Below are 20,570 nucleotides of genomic sequence, written 5' to 3'. Positions count from 1 at the left end.
CCCTCTCCCAAAATGGCGGTGTCCTGGCGCCGCGCTCGCGAGAGGCGGCACCGCCCGCCCCGCCCTCAAGATGTCCGCCCGGCGGGCCCGGGCTGGGAACGGCGTGTCGGGCGCGCCTGCGCCCTGAGCCGAGCAGTGCATGCCGGGCGCCCCCTTCCCGCCGTGACGCTGCAGATAACAGGCCGGCACCGCCGCTGCTGCTGCCGCCGCCGCCCCTCAGCGCGGGCCCCGCCGCTGCCCGGCGAGGATGGTGGGCGTGAAAGTGATCGCGAACGACACCGAGTTCCAGCCCGAGCTCAGCGCTGCCGGTTCCCGCCTGGCCGTGGTGAAGTTCACCATGCGGGGGTGAGTGAGGGCGGGATTACGGGGCTCCCGGTTCCCTTCACGGTGGGTAGGGGCGGCGCGGGGAGCGCCCCGGAGCGGCGGCCGCCGCCCCGGGGCGCTCCCCGCGCCGCCCCTGCCTCCAGGCTCCCCGCCGCGGCCTCGTTCCCGCTGAGGCGGCGGAGAGCGGGAGCTGGGCCTGACCCACCGGGAGGCGTCTCCTCGCCGCCCCGTCAGCCGCCCTTGCCGCTCTCGCTCTGGTCTGGGGCTGAGGAGGCTCCCCGGGACCGAGACAACCGCTGGGTGCGGTTCGGCTTGAGGGGTTTTGGTATTTTTATGTATTTGGAAGCGAAGCAAGGTTTTAAACTTGACAAGTGCAGTTACTGGCAAAATGCTGTATCATTTTGGTCACTAATCAGCTGCTGCGGGTAAGAACTTCGAACTAATGGTTTCTTTAGCGTTAGTGGCACTCCCTGTCTGCCGTATATAAGTATAGTCATAGAATCAGAATGGTATTTCCTATTTCTGGTGTTAAATTCATCTTCTTGCAGTGAGCCAGCTTCCCCTGCCCTCTGAACCTGTCGTTCTTCAGGTGCTCTGAGGAGATCAGACACTATGCTGGCTTAAAATGCAGTTGCAGGTCAGGAAGCCACTGTTAAGAGAGGGCAGAGAACTGCATCGTTCTTGGTTTCTGTTAAAACCATCTTCTGCCTTAATAAAACTTAGCTGGATCCTCATCCTTTTTGTCCAGGGCAAGCAGATGTCCTTTTTCCCCAACTCAACGGGGGTTTGAAATACGAGTGTGGTGTAATCTGGCTCAACTGGCGGCCAAAGGAAATCTCAGCAATTCAATTATTCACAGTAATCTGCGGAATTAAGGAGAATAGCAATAGTATTGGGGGTCCTGGGCTTCGAAGTGCACCTCATTATTGTCAAAGTCCTAGCTTTTAGTGCCTATGCTCTTTATCTTTCCACCCCTTATTTAAATGTACAGTCGAACCATTCCACTTCCAATGGCTGTTTGGAGCTCAAAAGATTTCAGGTCTAATGTGAAAGAGCCGGTGGAAGATGGTACACTCAGAAGAGGCCACAAGAATCACTAGCTGTGTGTGTGAATGAGTACTGAAAAAAGCATTGATATACACGCATCTGGTGTCTGATTGCGGCTTCTTAGTTACGGGGTTGGGTTTGTGTTTTTTTTTTTAAGGTAAGTCAACTTCACCCATAACTGTAGAGGTGTTGGTGATCTCAGTAATGTTGCGTACACGTGTGCCCAGGACAATGTTTTGCTTACAGACTACCCAATATGTTAGGTTCCAGTTAGATTAATGTCTTGATGTCTTAGCGTATAAATATCTGAGTTTGCCTTACTACGGTGCTATGGATCCATACCCTCTCTGTCAAGAGAGAATAGGAAAGGTGAAGCAGATCTCGTCTGTGCTGTTCTACAGCTATATGTGTTGCAGATTCACACTGACAGAGCTCTCTGGTTTAGATATGGCCTATGTTGATAAGCTGTTGGAGGGAGTTTCTACTGGGTTTTTTTGCTGTTTTGCTTTTTAATTGCTTCTTTCACAGCAGGCTGAGTTGTGAGAATATTCCTTTGCAGGAATAGTTGCATCTGTATGCTTTATATATGCCAGCAAAGGTATAATAATTAACAAATGCATATTTTCAGCCAAGGTGATACAGTTAAGTCAGCAGAAGTCAGGTCTGTTCTACCAGTGTCAAAGAAGCGTGGCAGTAACTGGTTACAGTTGTGGCAAGTGAGATTTATTGTAGTAAGAACTTTATGATTCCTGATAGAGGTTTGATACATCATTACTGTTAAATATTTCAAGTCATATGTAGATTTTGCTGTAGATACTATTTTTTTCACAAGAGGTAACATGGAGTGCTAGTACTAGTTTACTGTTAAGTGGTTTTTGCTGCTTCAGGAAAAGCAGGCAACTCTTTACCCTCCCTTATGTCACTTTAGTTAGCAGGACTTTGGCTTGTGATAAAAGATGCTGGAGCTAAACCCATTAGATGGAAAATAGGAAGATAGTATTAATTAATAGGTGAAGCTAATCATGTGACATTGAAGCTATCTGAGGAAGTGGGAATTAACACTTCGTGATGTGTTTCTAAATGTCATTCTTAATTGTATCACCAGGATTGCTCACCATCTGTCAGCCAGGTAGGAAGGTTATTTTTACATGTACCAAGGATATCAGTAAGAACATGAATGTGCTAATTCTATTTGGGGCAGACATTTTTTTAAAAAAAGATTGAATTAAGTTAAACTGTATCTTGTTTTCACAGATGTGGCCCTTGTTTAAGGATAGCTCCAGCTTTCAATGCTCTGAGTAACAAATATCCCCAGGCAACTTTTTTGGAAGTAGATGTGCATCAATGCCAGGTTGGTATTCAAAAACATATTTCCAGTTGTAAGAGAAAGAGCAAATAATGTAGTGAATGGGAAACTTGGAAGAAAAACTGTTCTGACAGTATACTAAGAGTAGTATCCTGTGGCTGTTGACACGTTTGGTGAATCACAAATAGCCATATTGTGAAATTCTCCAAAATTAGGATATGCACAAAGATGTGAACAAACAACACTTTTATTTAGAAAAGTATTCTTGCAGTTACCACTGTGAGGTCCTTCATTTAAGCAATATACAGACAGTTTAACAGTTCCTGCTGCTTGTACTATTTAGATAATACCATTAAGTGTAGAAGATAGCACCAGTATGAATTAAAAATTAAAGAGTAAGCCTTTCCAAACAAATATTGGCATAATTATTGAGCAAGATGAAAAATACAATAAACTGATATGATTAGTGGAACTAGATTCCTCTCAAGTACGACTCAACTGTTTTTAACAGACAAGAGTGTTGCAGGTGAGCTATTGATTGACTTAATGGTTGTTAACAAAAATTAACAATGATGTTGAAAGGGAGTGTCTTGAATTACTACAAATTATAATGGAGAGAGAGAAACATCAAAGTGGTAACAATGTTTGCAAATGAGACTAAGTTATGGAAAGTTTTGGAAAAACTACTATGGGTGCATAAGAGGTATGAGTACAGGTAGAAATCAAATGGAGTTCACCTTCTACAGTAGCAGGCTGCAGTTCCTGGGTGTGCATGAATATGGCTTCGGAGAGGAAGGAATGCAGGTGTAAAGAAAGCTTGTGAAAGAAAAGTGTTAAATTAAGCAGTCCTCCACGTTAGAGAGCAAATGAGTAATATAATTTTTATGGTGTACCAACAAATCTACTGACAATGTGAAGTCTGTTCAAAGAATGCCCAAATGTGTAAAGGATTAGGAGGATCTGAAGAATTTAAATTAACTTAAAATTGTTGTCTGGGTTGAAGCTGTTTATAAAATAACAAGTATTGTTTGTGATGTTTGAGGTGATGTAACTTGATTAATCATCTAGTGTGTGCATCCTTATCTAGATGAAGCAAGCTAATGTTTCTGTCTAATATTGGTAATACTCTGTTAGGTAACACTTGTAACTAATTTATGCATTCTAGGGAACAGCTGCTACCAATAATATATCAGCAACACCGACATTTCTGTTTTTCCGAAACAAAGTGCGAATCGACCAATATCAAGGAGCAGATGCTGTAGGTTTAGAAGAAAAAATTAAACAGCACCTGGAGAATGATCCTGGAAACAGTGAAGATACAGATATCCCAAAAGGATATGTATGCATCTCTTATCTTAAGATATTTTTTCTTTTAATGTTTGTGTAACTTGAATGTTTAAAAAAAGTATCTGTTGCTTTCTAAACATATTCTAAGGCAAATAATAATACTTTAGGCAAAACTGCAAGTTCCCCATGGCTTTGAGAAGATCACTTGTCTGGGTTTCCTTTTTCAGACAGAATTAAAAAAATTAACATGTATGTATTTAGTAAGTATGGTCATAGAATTGTAAAATGTTTTAAGAAAAATCTCCATGCATAGCCGTTAGTCATTAAAATAATGAATTTAATGTTTTGTGATTAACTTCTTCCTGCAGCTGCTTATTCTGCTTCTTTCCTCTTCTCAGACATCCCACTCTGCCTTCCCAAAACGTTTTTTAAAGTGTAAAAATGTCCATGGGAAAAGACATCGTTAGACATGGTTGTCAAAAACATTGAAAAGTTGCTCTAGTTGTTCCTTAAGAAATCTTCTGTTGTTCATGCGGTGGTAGGTTCATTTGGGGTTTTCCTTTTTTCTTCTTGCTCCCAACTCTTTCTTTAATCCTCCTTATTTCATCGTTGCCGAAGATTCGTTGCCGAAGGAATTAACCTTCATAACAGTTCAGCTCCATCTTCCTCTATAGCAGCTTGCTCTGAAAATAGGATGCCTTTGGGAGGGTATTGTTAGATAAATGGTATCTCATTATATGTTTTCTTTTGCCTAATTGCTAATGCTTGCAAAAGTGGATGGTAGTACAAAGTGTTCTCTTTAGATTTCTTCTTGCCTGTAAAAGAATGACAAAGATATAAAAATATATAAAGTAAAAAATGCCACAGGAATACTTGGAAAAGGTTGTACCTGGTCTGAGCGGCATACAAGAATTACTTCTTGCTGACTGTGAATTTGCTTTCAATTTAATGCTTAATGCATATATATATCACTTTGCTTCTGTAGGGGTACTGCCTGTCACTCCAGTAATCACTCATCAGGCATTCACAGATAACGTAAACTAAGTAAATAACTTGTAACTTCTTAGTAATTTGTAAAAAAGAAAAGTGAACGTTTCTAAATATATGTTCTCAGACTGAATGGTTTTTAAACCTTGCATCAAAATATCTCGTAACTAAAACTTGATTTTAACTTTTTTTTAAAGAATTTAAAAATTGGTATTCATGAACAGGTTTTTTTATCATTGCATGATTTGCCCATGTCTTCTAGGTGAATGAAAACTTTGTAGGGATACTTGACTTTTTGGCCAAAATTCCAATAAGGGAGCAATCTGCTTAGAAATATTGGTGGTCTCAGGAAATTATTTTCACCATGTTCTGTGTGTTTTTGTTACCTCAAGGCAATTGTCCATTGCAAATCATAAGCCTGTCTGACAGCTGTACTAACAAACACATGTAAATGAGAACTCTAATGTGACAAAACACTTTCCTAGAGCTGTCATCTTAGGTGGTATTCTCCAAGCAATCCTTGGTGTGATATTACTCCTTAAATGAGTTTGTCTATTGTTCTACCAAAAGTGTAAACAGTTAGCTATGTGGTGTATTCCATTTCGCCCAAATCGTATGTCACAATTCAGTGCTTAGCTAGTTGCTGTAGTGTGCACATTACTTTGTGTTAGCAAATCTAATACATTAAACTTAGCTGTGATGAGTATCTATGGAAGCCAAAATTATGTTGAATGCAAAACTAGGTTTTTTGGAGGTTAAGTATTTTAAATTCATAGCTAGCCGTATCTGATCAGGCAAATGTAAGCAGGGTGCAAATCCAGCTGAATATTTCTCATTTAAACAAACTGCAAGGGCACAGGTCACTTGAATTTCTAGCAGTTCAGCTACTTGCTAACTGTTCCATGGCATGCGTTGCACTTTTCTTTTTATATGTGAATGCTTACATTTTTAATTATTGTGAAATCCTGTGTGGAACTATGGCAATATGAAAAGAGAAAGGTTCAGCTTGTTAGCTTTGGAGCCCTAAACACACTGAAAATCATTCAAGTAGCAAGTTCAGGTCTGCTTAATTAGATTGGTTTTGAGATGAACGCACCATCTTCTATTAAAAGTTAATCTTGTAGGAGGTGGTGTCTTACCCCTGCAAATCAAATCCTGAGTATGTTCAGGGCTATATGAGCCAAGCAGGAATTCTGTTTGACCTGTAAGTGGTAGGCTGAAATGCTATTTGGCTACAGGCAAACTGTACTGCTGTTGGCCCCAGGAAAGTATGCTTATTCTCCTGCACAGCTGTGTTCCTTCTCTTTTCTTACCTTGTATCTACTGAGCGTGCGAGTTGCAAGCTAAGCCTTCATTTGGATGTTGGGTGGGAGATAAGTATTTTTTGCTCAAAGTAACGTAGTTGCAAGAGCTAAGGGAAGTGGCATACAGGAAATGAGTTGTATTCTCTCAGCAAACTGTTTTCAGATTCCGTTTGTGCCATGAAGCTATAGCCTGAGTTGTATGCAGTAATTTTCAAGCTAGTGTGTGCTTTTTTTCAAGAGTGGTGTATTATTCTTTGGGACCTCATATATGCCCTTAAGAAGGGTATTTTGGGTTGTCATCCTAAAAGTTCCTTTAGTTTCTTATGTCTGTAGTGTTCTGTGACTGTACGCTGATCTTGAATTTGTACTGTTATGGTGTGAGATGTTGATAGTCTGTCTTCAGGCCTTAAGATACGAAATACTTGATTTTTAGCCTGGTTTATTTTGCTTCAATTGGACTTGGTTTACTTTAGTTGCAGGCAAAAAATTCTGGTTATCTGGAAATTGATACAGATTATTCTGCCTCTGCAATAATACCATGGTTTAGATGGCTTGGAGCATGGATAGCAGTCTGCTTTAATCTGAGAATGCACGTATGTTAAAACTTTTAGTTGGACCCTTTACAAAAGAGCTGAGCAATAAAACAAACTGGTTCATGGTGAATAGTGTAGCTTCTGTTTTCTGTTGTTCTGTGTTTTTACCGAAGTATATGGAGAAAAGAGAAGGAAAAGGTTTCATAAATTTAATTTGTATACAGTGCTGAAAAAGAAGTAAATAAGACTAGCTTTGTATATAAAGGTAAGAACTATCATGGTTGTCTTTTAATTTGTTTTGCAATATATAGCATATTTTTGGGGAGGCTCACTTCTGTTTTGTTTTTTTTTTTTCTATTAAGTTGATCATAGCTTTAGTGTAATTACCAGTTTGTCTGTGTTGTGGTGTGACTTACGATGCTGCAGTCTTGTTTATCAAAAGTGTATTTGAAAATTCCCCCTGTGCCCAATTTCTTATTCACAGAATGGCAAGCATGTGTTCCAGGGATGCAGGATTTTGAATGGAAGGGAAAAAATGTTGTTCAGTTATGAACGGGATACATCCGAGTACTACAGTGTTCATAGTTTTTGTTTGTAATCTCTTTTGATATAAACCCCTGAGGTTTTCTGTGTGTCATTTTAATCTGTTGAATGAAGAATTTCATTCATTCCAATGTTTACTAATCCCAGATGAGTTCATGGTGCACTTATCATGCACTCAGCAACGCTCTTGTTTTTACTTTCAGATGGATTTAATGCCATTTATCAATAAAGCCGGCTGTGAATGTCTTAATGAGAGTGATGAGCACGGATTTGATAATTGTTTACGTAAAGACTCTACCTACTTGGAATCAGACTGTGACGAGCAGGTACAGCAGATATTTTTAAGTGAGATATTTTCAATGATGGTCTGGTCCGCAAGCATTTTTTTAAGAACTTGTCTGCTTTATATTGTTATGGTAGTGTAAGTAAGAGCGGGAGATGGTAGTAGGATGTAAGTAAAATTGGTGTACAAAGATCGCTGTAGCATTTCCAGTTTCACATCCCTTTATGTATGGAAAAAATTCCAAGCGGAGTAGCATTTGCTGATATTTTAAAGTGACAGACTAGTGCCTGTGTGGAATATAGTGAAGGTAAGTACTTAAGTTTACTTCAAAGCTCAGACTTATTTCTAGTTAATTATTGTGCTATGTTTGTTTTTAAGAATGAAGAAAACAGTGTTTAACAGCAACTTTTTTCTCCACAGCTGCTTATTACTGTAGCTTTTAGTCAACCTGTCAAGCTTTATTCTATGAAACTTCAGGGGCCAGATAATGGTGAGTGAAATGTGAGTTTAATCATATCTTTGAAACCAAAGCTTTGCCCATGTTTAGCTGAATTTTCTAAAAATGACACTGTTGTCCCTGGAACTTTTTACCTTTTGAGAATCCCACAGCAGCTTCAGTGAATTTGTTGTAGATGAATTACATAACAAATTCTCTCATTCATTTTTCGCTGATCTTGTGCATGAGTATTTGGTATGACGCAAATATAAGTATTTACTATAGTTTGATATGCTGCAAAGAGAAACTTACATTTAATTCAAGAATTAATGTGAGAGCTACTGAAAGGTATAGCTTAGTTTTTATGGTAACTCAGTTTACGTTATGAAATTACATAAAATGTTCAGGTGTTATATGACACAGCAAAACTATTGTTTTTAGACTTTTTATTGGAAACTTTTTTGTGGAATTCTCTCTGACATGTAGATGAGTAGTGCAACTTTGGATGTCCTTCAATATCCAGGGTGGTGATGTAGGATTGGCAGATAAGATACTAGAGCTGTAGAAGCTCATGCCTTCCTTGAGCGGTGTCTAGAGACTGTGATAAGCGAGGGCTTCTCAAGCAGCATTTTGAAAATGTATTTAAACAATGGAATACCACCCCTATATTTTAACACAGGACAAGGTCCAAAGTACATAAAAATCTTTATCAACCTTCCTCGATCTATGGATTTTGAAGAAGCAGAAAGAAGTGAACCAACTCAAGCCCTGGAGCTGACACCAGATGATATTAAAGAAGATGGTATTGTCCAGCTTCGCTATGTAAAATTTCAGAATGTTAACAGTGTAACTGTAAGTAAAGTTTCTGTTCTGAGGTCTGTGCAGGCTGAAAACTTCATAGACTTTTAAAGCACTGTGCATGTTTGTTGATTTCATTGCAAATGTTCTTAGTTTCTCTCTGCTGATTGCGTACTGTATGTTTATGCTAAAAGTATTTCAGGAGTTTAAGGTGAGACAAGGCCATGTGCATGCAATGTCTCTTTTGACCTAGTATGAGACATAAGGTTCGCTTTCACTCCTTCATGAGCTAGTGTGCTGTTTAACACAACTTGTCTTCACTAACTACGTTCTTGAAAGGCATCTTGTCTTCATTTGAAGAGTTGAGGAGACAAAGAATCCAGTTTCTTAGTAATCTGATTGCAGAAATGACAGATTTCTGAATATCAAGTGAAGTACTTGCAATGTCTTTAAGCTCAGTACCCCCTCTCTGTGAGGGTTCTTAAATGCTGTAATCAAAGCATCTTTGTCTTTTAATGAGCTCTCTAATTCTCTTGCTGTAAGAGACTTTCCACAGATTTCACATAGGGTTTTTGACTCTTAAATGCAGGTGCGGTTTCTCCTCTTTGATTTTAAAAATACAGGTTCTAGCACAATGGGAGCGATGACTAAATTGATGCTGGAATTGTTTTATGCTTGGCATCGTCCTGGTACTGCGCTAGCCTTGTTTCCTGCAGTATTGCGTTGAATTATTTTTCCAGTATGACCCCTGAATTCTTTTCTATGGAAATACTTTTCATGGCCTGAATTATGCATTTGCAAATGTATGTACTTACAGTTGATTGAATTAAACTATATTTTAGTGGGCTGGCCACAGAAATCACCAGCTTATGATGAGTTACAGGTAACTCCAAAACATTGATCCACTGTCGATCTTTTCATCACACTTTTTCTTCTGTAAAAAGGTTTCTGGTAAATTTCTAAATTACTATTGTTGGACTGCATTCTAGATCAGTTGGCTACTTTCACGTTTAGCGATGTTTTACTAGTAATTATTTTAAATGTAATGGGAGGTGAACCTAAATAACTCCTTTTCATGTCTGTTGTGTCTGTGGAGTTACCTTTGAGACCAACTTTGTTCCCCAAATAAAATGGAGATTGGTCACATAGGCTTATATTGTACAAAGCTGTACTTACAAGTTATGTATTTGTTCTTTAATAAAATCCCGTGTCAGCTTTAGACAGGATGATGTGCAAACACCAGGCAAGTGATAAGGTGATTAAATAGATGTTCTGCTTGTTTGCACTCTTTGTGTGTGGGCACTGCAGTAGCACTCCTCTAGTTTCCGAGCTAAACCTGGATTCTGTATTTGAGACCTTCTAAAAATGAGATGGCCAGTCATCTTGTCCACCACATGGCTTTTCAGTGCAGGTGATGAAGTTCTGCTTGCTTACATAGTCCTGTGGATAAAAATCTTTCATCTGGTTCCTAATGAACTCGAGGAGGCATAGTTGTCATACACAAATTGTCCTGCTTTTCTGCCATGTGTAGTCAGAAATACTTACTGAACACCTCCATGTCAGTATTAGCAAGTTCATACTTCACTTACAGATATCACTGCTAGGTTTGTTAGTTAACTTATCTGTTTTTTTTATTATTAATTCTATATCCTGTAGTTTCTCATCCATATAATTCATCATATCTAATGCTGGTTTTCCCCATTTGTTGTGTGCTTCTCTTCATTACTGCTACTTCAGTGGCATTTGTTTTCTCTGTACTTGTTGAATTTTTCATATCATTCCTGAGACAGAATCTCTGAACATATTGCAGTTCACCTCTGACAAAAGTTGGTCCTTGACATGCTTTTCTGTCTCTTTCTGTCTGAAGAGTACTTTCTTCAGCATTTCAACCCTAACCTTCCATACATCTTGTTCATATAGGAAAATACACGGTCTTCCAATTACAGTGAAGCCGCTTGGAGGGGTGAATGTCTGTACTGGTTTATATCAGCAGTCTATCTTGCTTATCACGCACTTGCAAGCATCTGGTGTTGTCACAAAAAAGTTTCTAAGTATAGGGCAAGCATGTAGTGGTGCGTACCCTCCAGCATTTGGTGGTCTGTGGCACAGGCAGTTTCTGAGGCAGAAAGGGCATCTTCATAGATACTGGCTGTGGCTTGTGGAAAGGGCGTGACGCACACTGTCCCTTGTCCGCGTGTTGTCTTCCCTCTCCTTTTTTACCTCTGTTGCTGATGCCACTACTCGCTTTCCTTCTCATTCCTCCTTTCTCCATGCTCACAATAAAGTGTGAAAAGATCCACAGACACCTCATTCCTCTTCTAACTCCAAGTTCCTTACTAATACTACTACATGCAAAAAATTGTTCTTTCATTTGTCCACTTTAAAAAGTGAAGTGGTTCCAGCAATAATTCCGTAGTTCGTATTTCAAAAGAAGCTTGATATTTGTTTGAAACCCTAAAATAACTTCATAGATCTAGTATTCAGGCTGTAAAACACATAACTATGCAAGCTGTGGTAGTAAATCACACATGAATAGTCTTAGGGACTTCAGCAAGCATAGTTAAATTGATATTTAACTTCATTTCAAGTCAGATTCCACTGAATAGTGAATTGTGACTTCTTAGATCCTGTTTTTGCTTGCTGGATGTGGTCTCGGGTCGAAAGTGGAAGCTGGGAAAATCCAAGCTGTGTGGGTTTTCTAACAACTACCAGAAAAATAATAGCATTCTATATAATCATTATTTAAAATAAGAGGACAGTAGATTCTCTAAAGGTTACAGAGGTCTTTATAATTGGAAAAAGTGTTAATTTGGTTAGTTGAAAAATTGGGCACCTAACATTTTTATGTATTAATTCAGGGATGGACAGTTTACCTTAACTCTTGTGTTTGGGATTTTTTCTTTAGTTGTTTGTCCAATCCAATCATGGTGATGAAGAGACAACAAGAATTACATACTTCACGTTTATTGGAACTCCAGTCCAAGCAACAAATATGAATGACTTCAAGCGAGTGAGTCCTCTTTCTTAGAAGCACTTTTGAATGTTTTAAAACTGCTCAAAAATGGGTTGACGGAACAAATATACTTGGTTATTACTACAATTCCACAACTTAAGGTAGTTTTGACATCCAAAAGAAAATGTGTAGCTTTATCTTACAGATCTTTGGTCTTGATTACAAGTTTCTGTCCATCAACTTTGTAAAAATAACTGATAAGAAGGTATATATGAAAACTTGAGGGACTGTCAAGTTATATACACTATAGACAATGTTTTTTTAACAGCTGTGAGATTTATGTCTAGATTTTGAAATTTCTTTCTGATGGTATTCAGGAAGTAGAGAAGCAATTGCATGTACACATTAGACTCCTTGTGATTGACTTCTACTTCGAAGGATTTTATTCACTGGGCAACATTAAGCTTGAGATCTGAAAAATACGTGGTCACAAGGTGTCTGTTATATTAAACATACCTACTTTTTAAAGAGGAAATGAAGAAGCAAACAACTTGTTACAGTATGACTTCAGACATACTAGTGCTGAACAATAAGGCACTCTCAATTCTTGATTTTGTTGAGAATGTGAAACGGGTTTGAAAGGATTGAAACTTTAAAGCTACTTACAACTTCTTCAAAATGTAGTAAGTCTTTTTAAAATAAACTACTTTACAACTTAGTAGCCTTTGTAAAAGGGCAAATACTGCTGTAACACCTGCCTACAAACTACTGTGTAGGTGACCAATAACATTGAAAGCACCACAGAATTTACTATACAAAAAACCTGTAACTTCAGAAGGTTAAAAACACTTAACACCAACATGTCACATACTTGGAATTTTTAACGTCAAAATTTGATCTTAACTTCTACATGTAAAGCTTAATATCTTCGCAGGTAATGGTTAAGTTAATAAATAGAAGTTTAACAGGTTTTGCTGCCTTTCAATGAAACTTGAAGTCATTGAAAAAGTTGTTCTAATGTACTAAAATTAACTGCATATCAATTTTAAACCTTCCTAATATAGCACTTCTAAAGCACTTCTAATTCTCCCAGAACTAGAAATATGCTAATTGATTTACAGTCTGCTTTCATTTTTTTATACGGCTTTTTTGTCAGTACTTATGGTATTAGGGCATCCCCTGCAATGAGTTGTGCAATTACTATCTTAACATCATTAATTTGCAGTGCTTTCTGGTATTGTTGTGAGGGGAGAGGGACTCTGATTCAGTATTTGATCTCTGTCTCACTTTCGGTTCTCTGTAAACTCTGTAAACTAGTTTTGCTTTCAAAAGTACTGAAAGTTTATTTTCAACAAGCACACTCTTTAAATCTGACCTTCTGATCGTTAAAGTAGTGATTTATTTTTTTAATTGATAATCTTGATTGGGGTGCACTTGGTAAAGCAATTGAGGTTGTTTTTTTTTCTTTTGTAGAACATTACATGGGTTTGAGACTAGCGTTGAGCCTGCACAAAGTCTGCTTCCTACAATATTTTAAGTTGCATGGACAAAATATTAGTTTTGTGGACACAGTACTGAAGTACTACCTTAGCCTGAAACTGACTGCTCTAACAATCTGACCTCCAGTCAGTGTTTGTGTGAGGAGTGGGTTTTTTAATTTGCACTTGCCCTCACACAACCCTATAAAGGCATTAAAAATAGCATGAGTCTCCAGGCATCTCAGCCCTCTACTGCAGTGAGAGGGGGTTTACAGATCTCTCTCAGTTCTAGATGCAGTGTGGATGCTTGGAAGCTGCTATATGGCCTGGTAAATACTATGCCAGTTAACAGTTCTGGTTTCCTTGAAGTTTGCAGGTGAATGTCTTGGCACCATCAAGGAGCGTGCCTTTGTGTCTTGTGACATCCATTTAAATGGAAGGGGAGCGGGTGCAAACCTACAAGATTATGTATACACCAAACAGTCCCATGGTGTTAGCGTTGTGCTGCTAACATCAGGATGTTAAGGAACTGGTCAGAACAGCCTTAAATAGAGGAGCAGGTGTTACTGGGTTGTGAGTGGCTAATCCTCTCTCAATTTAGATACTCATCGACACTATATGTAATATTCCTATTTTGTTTCCTGAACACGTAGTTTTAATACTAGGCTGTTAAAATATTTCATCATAACAAATGGGATGTGTAGTCTGGCACAGTGTCATGGTTTAACCCCAGCCGGCAGCTAAGCTTCACCCAGCCGCTCGCTCACTCCCCACCCACCCCTGTGGGATGGGGGAGAGAATCTGAAGAGTAAAAGTGAGAAAACTCGTGGGTTGAGATAAAGACAGTTTAATAGGTAAAGCAAAAGCCATGCACGCAAGCAAAGCAAACAAGGAATCCATTCACTCCTTCCCGTTGGCAGGTGGGTGTTAAGCCATCTCCAGGAAAACAGGGGTCCATCACGCGTAACGGTGACTTGGGAAGACAAATGCTGTCACTCCAGATGTCCCCTCCTTCCTCCTTCTCCCCTCAGCTTTATATGCTGAGCATGACGTCCTATGGTATGGGATATCCCTTGGGTCAGTTGGGGTCAGCTGTTCCAGCCGTGTCCCCTCCCAACTCCTTGTGCACCCCCAGCCTGCTCGCTGGTGGGGTGAGGAGCAGAAAAGGCCTTGGCTGTGTGTAAGCACTGCTCAGCAGTAACTAAAACATCCCTGTTACCAGCACTGTTTCCAGCACAAATCCAAAACACAGCCCCATACCAGCTCCTATGGAGAAAATTAACTCTGTCCCAGCCAAAACCAGTACACAGAGTTGTTGTGCTCTTAGGAATTTTAACTTTTGTTTCCTCTCCTCCAGTGATCCTGTCAGTTATGAAACCTTAATACAGTGTTGGGCATGAATTATATTTAGGTTCATAGATTAACTGGAAAACCTTATTTTTCTTTTCATCTCCTTGAGTAGTTACCCACACTACTTTCATCTGTCTCACTCCCTCATCTCAGTCTGTCTCTACTGCTCATGTTTCTCTTCTAATTATGATAGAAATAGTATTGCAATATGATTAACAAGATGGGGGAATGCTTTTTTCCCCTGAGTTTGAGAAATGTCTGTAAGAATCTGTTAAATATCTTACTTGAAGAATTAAGGAACGGACATGAAATGTGATTCCAGTCGTGTTTTTATGATGGATCACATTGCTGCTGATTGTATGGATGTTCAGTTTCAAAGTACAAAAAAACCCAACAATAATAAAAACAAACAAACAAAACAAACAAAAAACCCCCAAAAAAACCCAAAAACAAAAACCCCAAACAAAACGAAACCACCTGCCAAGGATCAGGCTAATGTATTTTGCTTCCCAATTGGAGTGGGATCTGAACTCATGCTTTTAGTTACAGCAGCTTACCGCTCAGCAGTTGATTGTTAAGGTGCATAACTGCAGCTCCCATGTTGTTCAGACAGTTGACGAAGACTCATGTTTGCTCCTGCGGTGCTCTGCTAACACCAACAGGGCTGTAAGAAGAGTCACCTCTTGATCAGGGAGTCAGTTCATGTGTTTAATATAAACGAGGCCTTCTTTCCAGTACTTACACTATCAAATAGAAAGCTGAAATTCATCTACTCTGAAAAATAACAGAAGTACTACACAGGTGTAGTTAAGTCAGTCCTTCATTAGTGATTTTGGCTGCAGGTTAGTTTGGACATACATAGAATCACAGAAGAGCCCAGGTTGGAAGGGACCTCAAAAGATCACCCGATCCAACCTTGCATGGGAAAGGGAGCCTAGATGAGATTATCTAGCACCCTTTCCAATCACATCTTGAAAACCTCCAGCGATGGGGACTTGGCCACATCCCTGCAGAGGTTGTTCCAGTGATTGATTGGTCTCGCTGTAAAAAAATTTCTTTCATTTTCTTGCATGTAGTTGGTATTGCTGGATTGAGTGAGTAAAGTTACAAAAGCTGCTTTCAAACTTCTTTTAATATGTTGTGTGTATCTGCTCCTTGCACAACCTGATTTTTATCGTCTGGGGAGGAGGGAAGTCTTCGGAGTGATGGAAAAGTGGGACACCAAGGAAAAAATTCCTGCTTAGAAAGTAGTGAGTTAAGCACAGAGTAGTGGGGAGAGACCTATTCTTTGCCCTGTTTAAATGAAGAGGTCCTCAACCACAGAGGAGTAGGATTAATATTCCCCTTCAATATGTATTTAATATATTCTGAAATGCTTTTGGAAAAGCTTGATTTAAAGGCATGTTTGTTTTAAAAAATATCCTTAACACTAGAAGTGTTTATGCTGCTGTTTCTTGGCCACACAGGGTCTGGACTTGAGTCGTTTGCATGATCACTTATACCTTTAGTAGACTGCATTTGCATTGTAGTAGATTGCACTTGAGACTTGCTTCTGATGCTCAAAGATGCTCAGTTGAACTACTTTGTTGGGCAGACAGCTAAAAGTGTAGACTAAAGGTGCCAGTTCTGTGGGTTTTTTAGTCTTGTTTGATAGCTTAGTATTAGGCAGGTTCCTGTGAATCTTGTGGTGAACTCGAAAATACGCTTTTGTTTTTGGAAGAGCGTGCAACCGTTGATGTCCAATATGGTTCTTGTTTATTTCTGGTATTAATGAATAAAACGTACTGCTGCTCAGTTTTGAGGTTGGGGCAGGGATGAATATCAACGGGTTGTGGGACTTTTCTTTTTTGTCCCCTCTTGAATGAAGGCTTTCTTTCTACTCAGAACTGCTTATTTGCACTACATGCTGCTGCTTTTTTTTCTTGTAACACTTTGTTTGTTTGTTTTTCAGCTTAACTTCCCACTTCTCATTTCTAAAGAACTAAAAAGGCAGAAGAAATTAAAAAGTAATAATAAGATTGAAGTGGTCTTGCACTACTCCCTTCCTTGCTCCCTCTGCTCACCTAGCACTTCTTTCACCCTTCCCACAATCTCAGCACTGATGCAAAAGTCACCTTCTCTGCACCTTCTACCATCAGGAAAAGCCTTCTCTACCTTCTGACTCATCAACTTATCTTTCCCCTCCACTCCCCGCTCCAAATCTTACCTTAAATACTTCTCTTTACCTTTCAGTCTTACCAAATTTCTGTCCCACTGTTATCCTGAACTTGACATTTTAAAGGCATACCATACAGTACTTTTACAAATTATTTTTTGTAACTAATTTTTCAGCCTGTATTGAATTTTGTAAAGCTGTTGAGATGCAGCTTGTGAAGTGCTCTGCCAAGACTTGACTTTTTTTAATATCTTAGTGGAGCTTAGTGTTCTTCTTTGTTGTGACCCTTCAGTAAGTAGTAGGCAAGCCAGAATGGGCTGCAAAGCACTACTCTTCGTTGTCCCTCTAGTGGTGCTGGGCAGCTGCTCAGGGAAGACACAGTGAGGAGTTGGTGAGTGTCTGTACATATGTGGCCTCATTAGGGTTCTCCAACAGCATCCTACCGATTTTACTTGCTTGACCTCTTTATATATATTTAAAACAAACAAACAAAACCAACTCTGCTCCAGAAGATTCAATAATAAAGTGTTTCCAGTCCTACTCTTGGTAATGAACCATAGAGTTGGTTGTGTTTTTGTTACTGTCAGGCTCTGAACTGATGCTTGGGAAAAAGCCAAATGATTGAAGAAAAGCCTGCTCCAAAACCGTCATCTTTTGTGTGGGAATTACAGGCTGTAACCACCACCTTAGAATGCACTAGATGGCAGTTGTTTCTGTAAAAGGAAGGAAAATGGATCTACTTCTGAGAAAAGAATAATGACAGTTGTTTGGTTTAAGTTTAAAAAGCTCATTTCCTTTTGTGAAGGTGGAGTGGGATGGTCAGAAAATGGGTTTCTTTGACCTGTGATAACAAAATATCCATATCAGTGTGATTGATTTTCACAGATAATACACATGGGCGAGTTGTCAATTTCTGCCTCAGACTGGTATAGCAATATTTTTCATTGATGTTCCGCACTTGCTAACACCTAATCTTTAATCTTTTAACTGTGTTTTTTTGTTTTTTCTTTTTTCTTCTTGGTTTTTTTTTTCCTGTGTTGTGTTTTTTTTTGCTTAATCTGTGTGTGAACACAGTTTGATGCTTTGGAAACACACAAAGAGTAAATATTGCTTCTTGGCAAGTTTAACTATTTTTTTTTTAACTTGATTAATTGGATCTTAATGTAAGTGATTGGGCTTCTGATTTTTTTTTTCTTATTTTCTCATGTTGTCACATTGGAATTTTCCTGACCTTAAGCATTAGGTTGAATTTACAGCTTGGTAAATGCTCCTGGTCAAGGGTTCCTTGGAGGTGGAAATGGTCTTTAAAAGTACTTTTCATCAGTAGATCTCAGTTACTTTGTGATGGTAATAACTTATCTGACCAAGAGCAGCTGGATAGTGAAAAATTCTCCCTCTTGAAGTTTGACAAGAAATGAAAAAAGGGGAAGGATCAGGAAGAATACTTCCAGCGGGTCTGTGAGACTTCCCTAGTTCAGGGTTGTGGGTGTTTTGGGTTTTTTTGTTTGTTTGTTTTGTTTTCCCTTTAGTTCTATATTTCACTATTGACTGTATGAATCGCATGTGGTATATTGTCACTTAACTGCAGAGGTAATCAATACTTAAGACATTTGCTATAGCAGTCAATTGGTTAGAATACAAGAAGGGTTTTACTCTTTCGTTTTCAGCATTATTATGAGTAGTAATGGGAAATTCTATGCTTCATTAGTGTAATCTTCAAATCTGCGGTCATGTGAATTCTGACTACATCTTGTCAGAGCCTAAGTGCTACTCTCTAGTTAGATGGAAATGAATTGGGAATCCGTTCCTTGCCCAAGATCTCTCCTGCAGTTTGAAGTCTTAAACTTTCAGACTTAGTTTCTTTTTATTTTGGTTTGGCTTATAAATGGATATTTTTTCCAAGAGTCTGCAAGAACACTAGAATTATGTCCGAATCTTTTCAGAAAAGTGACTAAAATGGCATCGTTTTCTGCTCTCAGGATTTTGTGTTCAGTTACCTTAACGAAGGGGACTGGATACCCTTCTGCAGTGAACTACGCTAACTTTAAACCTGCATAGCAGTATATAGAGTGCTGGAGTTGCACTTGCTGTTGGCTGACAAATCGACTCACCAAAGTCTGGTGGCAGTGGTGGTCTTTTCAGAAAAGGGAAGCACTAAGCTGACTCTGATTCCAGGTGGAGTTTGCAGAATTGGAGATTGGAAGGAGACTTGGTAAGGAATAATGTTTTGACAAGGAATAACTGAAAATCAGGTGACCTCCAGATTTCTTTATAGGTTTGAGCTGCATTATAAGGTAAATGTTCTCAGTGAGGTACGTGGCAAGGGTGCCAAGGGAAATGAACAAACTTCTATTTGAGCACCCAGTGGTTCTATAATATTTTATGTAGTGTATTAAGGTTGAATGCTTGGTATATAACACATATATTTTTAAGTGTGGTCTGTTCTGTTGCAGTTACTATCTTCTAACTCTTCTCAAAATGAGACTTACGGTTTGCTGTCTGTATGAGTACTAAAGATAAGGTTTCTTGTGTCTTGCATCCCTCTTACCCCTTTAGAGGGATTCACAGCTTCTGCAAGTGCTACAATAATGCATGCTTAAATGCATTAACTTAATTGAAAATTCAGTTGCACTTGTTTATTTTGAGACTTACCTTAAAAAATACTTGGCAGGACTTTTTTTGTTAAACATCATTTCTGTGTTTTTTCTCTTATCAGGTAGTTGGCAAAAAAGGAGAGAGCCACTAGGACGCAAAAAACACTGGAAGGCCTTATCGCAATCAAAGAGATCTTCACTTTTATCTACAACTCCTGGATAATTGCTTGACCATAACCAGAGACTGTCAATCTGTTTCATTTAATGCCATTACCAATAAATCATTGCTTTTGTTGAGATGGAGTTTCCCTAGTGTGTTTCTGTTGTAATCCTCGTACATGTATTTGTAAATAAAATTCATTACTTTTGCCAAGTTTAGTTTTGTTATTCTAGTAACTGTGGCTCTTCCTTTGTTCCATTTAAACTTCAAAACTTGACTGGCTTATCTTTAGAAACAGAAGACATAATGTAGCTTGCATTTGTTCAGAGTGTTTACAATGTCAAATATAAGTAAAACATAGATGGCCTTTGGAGGCCAACTAAAAATAAAATCTGAGCTACTTTGTTACAAGACTAAGTGAACTTAGGATCATTGTTCCCACAAAATACAGATACTTCTCAGATAGGAATAACTTCACCTGTTGTGGAAATTTCCATTTCCCTCCCCATCTCAAAAAGCATAGGAGGAGGAAGCATATTTTAAGTTACCATTCCATTAACTTGCAGATCTGTCACAAATGGCATACTGATGCAAGCTGTTCGGCACTGAGAATTCTTGTCTTTTGAAAGTGTGTGTTTTTCTAATAATATTAGAAAATACTGACCTTGTTTCCCAGGCAGACTCTGGCAAGCTGTGCAGTTATGGCGATTTATATGTTTGTGCACCCCACCTGAACCTAAATTCCTTATTTCTTTTATTGGGTATTTTTCCTCTCTCTGGATCTTGATAACGAAATGTTTATTGCAAATACTAATTTTACATCTTAATTGGAATTCCTATACTACTTTGATAAATTTTCTTGGAAATGTGCCCTAAGTAATTTTAATAAATCGGGCATTGATCAGCACCATATACATATAATAGTGTATAAATTTCCAGTAAAACTTGCTAAGTGTTTTAATTGGCATAATTAATTTCTTTGTAAAGTTAAATTTGTTACATTTCTAATTACCATAAATCCCACTAAGGCTT

The 20,570-nt window shown here is 38.7% G+C and overlaps 1 protein-coding gene across 3 annotated transcripts; it reads left to right on the top strand.

Annotated features, from left to right (window-relative positions):
• Nucleotides 1–125: 125 nt before the first annotated feature.
• TXNL1 (thioredoxin like 1) lies at nt 126–19,675 on the top strand. Of its 3 annotated transcripts, XR_012671058.1 has the most exons (9): nt 126–345; nt 2,626–2,722; nt 3,843–4,016; nt 7,535–7,657; nt 8,035–8,104; nt 8,730–8,902; nt 11,754–11,858; nt 18,764–18,996; nt 19,501–19,675. XR_012671058.1 is itself a non-coding variant. In XM_075138119.1 (8 exons), the coding sequence occupies exons 1-8, from the start codon at nt 248–250 to the stop codon at nt 19,528–19,530; spliced, it is 870 nt and encodes a 289-aa protein (XP_074994220.1). In that variant the 5' UTR covers nt 126–247; the 3' UTR covers nt 19,531–19,675. The 3 variants fall into 3 exon arrangements, 2 of the variants coding, with proteins under 2 accessions (XP_074994220.1, XP_074994221.1); XM_075138119.1 differs by lacking the exon at nt 18,764–18,996; XM_075138120.1 differs by lacking the exons at nt 11,754–11,858; nt 18,764–18,996 and having other exon boundaries at nt 156–345.
• Nucleotides 19,676–20,570: the final 895 nt, after the last annotated feature.

This window comes from Calonectris borealis, chromosome Z, assembly GCF_964195595.1.
Source record: "Calonectris borealis chromosome Z, bCalBor7.hap1.2, whole genome shotgun sequence".
NCBI classification, from domain to species: Eukaryota; Metazoa; Chordata; class Aves; order Procellariiformes; family Procellariidae; genus Calonectris; species Calonectris borealis.
This window is presented reverse-complemented; position numbering and strand designations above follow the sequence as displayed.

Excerpts from the sequence above, each read along its gene's own strand:
- TXNL1 (XM_075138119.1), top strand. The coding sequence starts at position 248 with ATGGTGGGCGTGAAAGTGATCGCGAACGACACCGAGTTCCAGCCCGAG. Across the intron at positions 7,658-8,034 it reads AATCAGACTGTGACGAGCAG|CTGCTTATTACTGTAGCTTT; the intron begins GTACAGCAGATA and ends TTTTCTCCACAG. Across the intron at positions 8,105-8,729 it reads ACTTCAGGGGCCAGATAATG|GACAAGGTCCAAAGTACATA; the intron begins GTGAGTGAAATG and ends ATTTTAACACAG.